Below are 5,196 nucleotides of genomic sequence, written 5' to 3' on the forward strand. Positions count from 1 at the left end.
GAGAAGTTGTTTTTAAAAGTCTAGATGTCGTTGATAAAGGCACCACTTTCTGTCTGCGCATGCACAGTTGCTTTTAAAAGACTTCTTTTAAAAAAAAGTAACTGCGCAGTTACTTTTTAAAGTCTGTGGGTGTGAACGGAAATGGATTATGCTGTATCTGCTTTTCTTCAACTACCGTTATTTTCTGGTGTTCTTCGAGGCCAGTGAAGCCATCAGGAAGCTTCTTTGAGCATCCGTGAGGAACCGTAGGAACCTCTGTTTCTCAAGGTATTATCTGGAATATTCTCCCCTCAATCCAGAGACCTCCCTAAAGCGATCCATTCCAAATTATCCTATCCCACCCCCACCATTTATTGTGGGTGTCTTTGACTACTGCCGTTGTCATGTGCCGCTGCCACTTGACAGTCAAGGTTTCAATGTGTATAGAGAGAAACAGCCGTTAGAAAAGGGAGAAACAGTACTACTCCGGAGGAAAGTTCATGTGGTGAGCTTGAACTGAGATAACAAGGTCTAAATTTCCCTTTTCAGTTACTAAGTCAGTTTAAGGAAATAAGGCGAGGTAGCCTTTCGTGGAGTAATAGTAGGATCTACCAACAGAGACTGTACAAATTATGTCATCCTCTGTTTTCCAGGGTAATCTCTTCCCTAACCTGTTTGTATTACTATCTGTGTTCCCCACTACAGTCATCATGCCTCGTGGCCAAAAGAGCAAGCTCCGTGCCCGCGAGAAGCGCCATCAGGCCCGTGCCCAAAATACAGTGGAGGAACCAGCCTCTCCCGATCCTTCCTATGAGGGTCCAGATCAGGCTAGTCCTGCTGCTGGTATGCCTACACCTCCGAACACGCTGCAGGGGGCACACTGTACCTTTTCACACACATATGAAAATACAGGTGCCAGAAACCAAGATGAGAAAAGTTCAGATGATTCTGATGACATCGAGGTCTGGAGTAAAGATCCGACAAACCACAAAGTAATCTTACTGGTACAGTTTCTGATGGAGAAGTATCAAAAGAAGGAGGTTATTACAAGGGCAGATATGCTGAAGTGTGTTATCAAAACATCAAAAAACCACTTCACTGAGATCCTAAAGAGAGCCACAGAGCACATGGAACTAGCCTTTGGTGTTGATCTGAAGGAAGTCGATCCTATCAGACACTGCTATGCCCTTTTCAACAAACTAGACCATACCTATGATGGAGTAAAGGAAGAAAAAATGCCCAATACTGGCCTATTAATGATGGTTCTTGGTGTGATCTTCAAGAAAAATAACTGTGCCCCTGAAAAGGAGGTCTGGGACGTGCTGAATATGATGGGTGTATATGCTCACAAGAAACACTTCATCTATGGAGAGCCTAAGAAAGTTATCACTGAGGATTTGGTCAGGCTGAAGTATCTGGAGTACCGAAAAGTGCCCAACAGCAATCCTCCATCCTTCGAATTCACATGGGGTTCCAGAGCCCAGGCTGAAATCAGCAAGATGAAAATCCTGGAGTTTTGGGCCAAGATCCATGATACTACACCAGAAGCCTTTGGATCCTTGTATGAAAAAGCTGTGAAAGATGAAGAAGAAAGAGCTCAAGCCAGGTCTGCAGCAAGGGCTCGCACTGCTGCTATGTCCAGTTCACATTCGAAAGCCATGACCAGCAGCTCCTCCCATGCTAAGTAATAGCTAAGGCTATTTCCTCACTATTTGTTTAAAAAGGTATGGCAGCTACCTAATAGTGGAGGGCTAATATGGGTTGAGGGGAATAAGTGCTTATATTTCTTTCTCTGTTGTATATTTGTAACTCCCAGTTTTACCTTTTTCCCTCTTTTGATTCTAGGTTATATTTTAAAGGTTGAAGTCTGACGATGTCCTGTGTGGAAATTAAAGACAGTGACCATTTTAAGTTGTAGATGGGCAGCATAGAAGGAGCCCATTGAATACCACCATCGCTTTTCTCTGCTATATTTGTTATTTTGTTTCATTTTGTTGTTTTGTGTTTTATTTCAGATGTTTTTTCAATAGATTTTAATACATTTTCATAAAATTACAAATAAATTTGCTTATACATTTATTGCCCTTTAAAAGTTTAAGCTGTTGTGGGAGGAGAGAAACACTTTTATTTAGGGATGTGACCACTGGTGAGTTCTTCATGATCCAGTGGATGAACTCACTGCTATGCCCGTATGCATAGCACTAATTGGACTTATTTTTTGTTTTGAAAAGGAAGTATGAGGAGAAAGGAAGAAGTCCACATCTGTTTGAATTTACCAGTCTATTCAATCTTAGTGTTTTATTGGCTCAGTGACTAAAATCTGGATCAAAATATAGTCACTAGAAAGTGAAATAACAATACCAAAAAAATGGGAAAAGTAAGAGAGGATAAATACTTAGCTTTTCATTTTCCTTATTTCACTTTGTTGTATAAAAATAAAATGCATATACTTTGATTTGTTTATCTTACTAGTGATATAGGTGTTAATAAAGCATTTTTAACTCTAATTCATGCTTACCAGCTTACTCATTATCCAAAGTTAATTTGCATTTAGTGTTTGTGGGGGTTGGAGAAAGGGTTTCCCTTTGTAACAGTCCTGGCTGTCCTGGAACTTGCTCTGTAGACTAGGCTGGCCTCTAACTCACTGAGATTCCCCTGCCTCTGCCTCCGAAGTACTGGAATTAAAGGAGTGTGCCAGTACTACCCAGCTAGCATCTAGTCTTTGAATGTCATTCTGTTAGAAATGGGGACTTATGCGTACTGGGTGAGGGAAAATCAGGTTTCTCCAATAGAGTAACACTGGGTATATCAATCACTCTTGCACAGTCCTCGCATTCAGAAGTAGTTGAACAATATATAATGTGGTTCCACTGTTTTTTTTTTTGTTTATTTCTTTTGGTGTGTGTGTGTGTGTGTGTGTGTGTGTGTGTGTGTGTGTGTGTGTGTGTGTGTGTATTTGGTTACTTTGATGTTTTCATTTTGTTCTGTTTCTTTTTGATGGGGTTTTATTTTGTTTTCTGGGTATTTCAGGGAATTGTTTTTGTATTGGTTTTTTTTTTTGAGAAACAACTTAAAATTGGATGACTCAGAAGGAAGAGAAGAACTGGAAGGACTTGGGGGAATCATATGATCAAAATAAATTTAAAAAATGGTTTTAAATACTAAAGGATTTGGTTGTAAGCCTATCCTTTAATGGCTAAGCCATCTCTCCAAAAAAAGGCTAATCAGACTATAATCCACAACCCCTGAGAGGCTAGATAGCAAGGAGGAACCTGCATGGAGTGGATACCCCTGGGGAAAGGAAATAGATAGGATCTTGTAACATGACGGCCTGCTTGTTGCCCGGCTGTCCGGCTAGATTAGCCCTGAAATAATCACACAGAAACAGTATTCATTAAAATACTGCTTGGCCCATTAGCTCAGGTTTCATATTAGCTCTTATAATTTACATTAACACATGACTCAGTACCGTTTTCAGTGGGGTAGATCATATCCTGCTTCTTTGGTGTTTAGACAGGACTGGGGAACAATGGGCTTCCACTTTCCCAGAATTCTTCTGTTCTCATTGCCCTGCCTCTACTCCCTTTCTGGTTGTCCTGCATATACTTCCTGCCTGACTACTGGCCAATCAGCATTTATTTAAAACATAATTGACAGAATACAGAATTGTCCCACACCAGGATCTCCTGAGTAAATTGGAAGCGGGAGAGGACAGAGGGGGGAACAGGAAGGAGGAAGAAAACATGAGGGAACTGGATGGTTGAGTTGGGGAAGTAATAGAAAGGAATGATATAGAATTCCCCTCTGTATGCTGTGAAAGTGTTTTGTTACCATTGGTTAATAAAGGAGCTGCTTTGGGCCTCTGGTAGGGCAGAATAGAGCAAGTCAGGAATTTCAAGCAGAGATACAGGAGAAAAGTATGTGGACTTAGAGAGATGCCATGTAGCAATTGAGGGAGACATACACCCTGGAACCTTGCAAGTAAACAGTGAGCCTTGTGGTCAAATACAAAATAACAGAAATGGGATCATACAAGATGTAAGAGTTAGTTAATAAGAAACCTGAGCTAATAGTCCAAGAAGTGTTGTAATTAATATAGTCTCTGTGTGATTATTTTGGGTCTGGGCATCTAGGAACGAACAAGCAGTCACTGCCTACAAAGGGAGAACAAGGAAAGTGATATCTTGATAGAGAGAGCCATTATGGGGTTAGGGAGAAATCTAGTGTTAGGAAATCTCATAGGAATCCACAAGGATGACCCCAGTTAAGAATCTAAGAAATAGTGGAGAGGGTGCCTGAACTGGCCTTTCTCTGTAATCAGATTAGTGACTACCCTAATTGTTATCATAGAACCTACACCCAGTAACTGATGAAAGCATTTGTAATGATCCATAGCCAAGCACTCGTATAAGCTTCTGGAGTCCAGTGGAAGAGAGGGAGGAGAGATGATATGAGCAAGTGGCGGGGGGCAAGATCATGATGGGGAAACCCACAGAGACAGCTGACACAAGCTTGTGGGCGCTCACTGATTCTGAACTGACAGCTAAGGAGCCTCCATGGGACTGAACTAGGCCCTGGGCAGTCTGTGGAGACCAGAACTTATCCCTAAAGCTTGATCTGGATTTTCAGAGCCCATTCCCTATGGAGTGATGCATTGCTCAGCCTAGATACAGCAGGGATGGGTTTGGTCCTGCCTCAACTTGATATGTCAGACCTTGTTGACTCCCCATGGAATGCCTTACCCTCTCTGAGGAGTGGAAAGGGTTTGAGGGGAGATGGGCAGAACAGGAGGAGGGAGGAATGGGGAACTGAGGTTGGTTATGTAAAATGAAAAAAAACTTTTAAATAAAAATTATATAGTAAATATTTTAAGAAAAGAAGTGGGGAAACTAAAATACAAGATACCCAGGCTCTCTGCTTAGAGTTTTCTAGTTAAGTAACAATAAATGCATGAGGAGGAAAATGAATTGGCTTTTAAATCCTAAGGAATAAAGAGGTGAAAAGATAGGAAAGGTTGCAGGAAAGGTTTTCAAGGAGACATGTAGCTAAAAACAGTTGGCAAAAATTCCTTGGAGGAAAGGCCTTTTGTAACTGCAAGATACAGTGATCTATGATTGAACCTTTTTTGTGAGTGGGCTTCACATAACATACATGCATAAAATAAACACAGATAATTATATTCAGAAAAAATACATCGGCAGTGAACAAGTACAGGAT

General features: G+C 41.0%; 1 protein-coding gene across 1 annotated transcript; it reads left to right on the forward strand.

Annotated features, from left to right (window-relative positions):
* The first annotated feature begins 689 nt into the window (after window positions 1-689).
* Window positions 690-1,667, forward strand: LOC121444973 (melanoma-associated antigen B18-like). Its single transcript, XM_041646938.1, has one exon. The coding sequence runs from the start codon at window positions 690-692 to the stop codon at window positions 1,665-1,667; it is 978 nt and encodes a 325-aa protein (XP_041502872.1).
* Window positions 1,668-5,196: the final 3,529 nt, after the last annotated feature.

Source organism: Microtus oregoni, unplaced genomic scaffold (assembly GCF_018167655.1).
Source record: "Microtus oregoni isolate MIOR12 unplaced genomic scaffold, Mior012 000151F_ref0000176, whole genome shotgun sequence".
In the NCBI taxonomy this organism is placed as follows: domain Eukaryota; kingdom Metazoa; phylum Chordata; class Mammalia; order Rodentia; family Cricetidae; genus Microtus; species Microtus oregoni.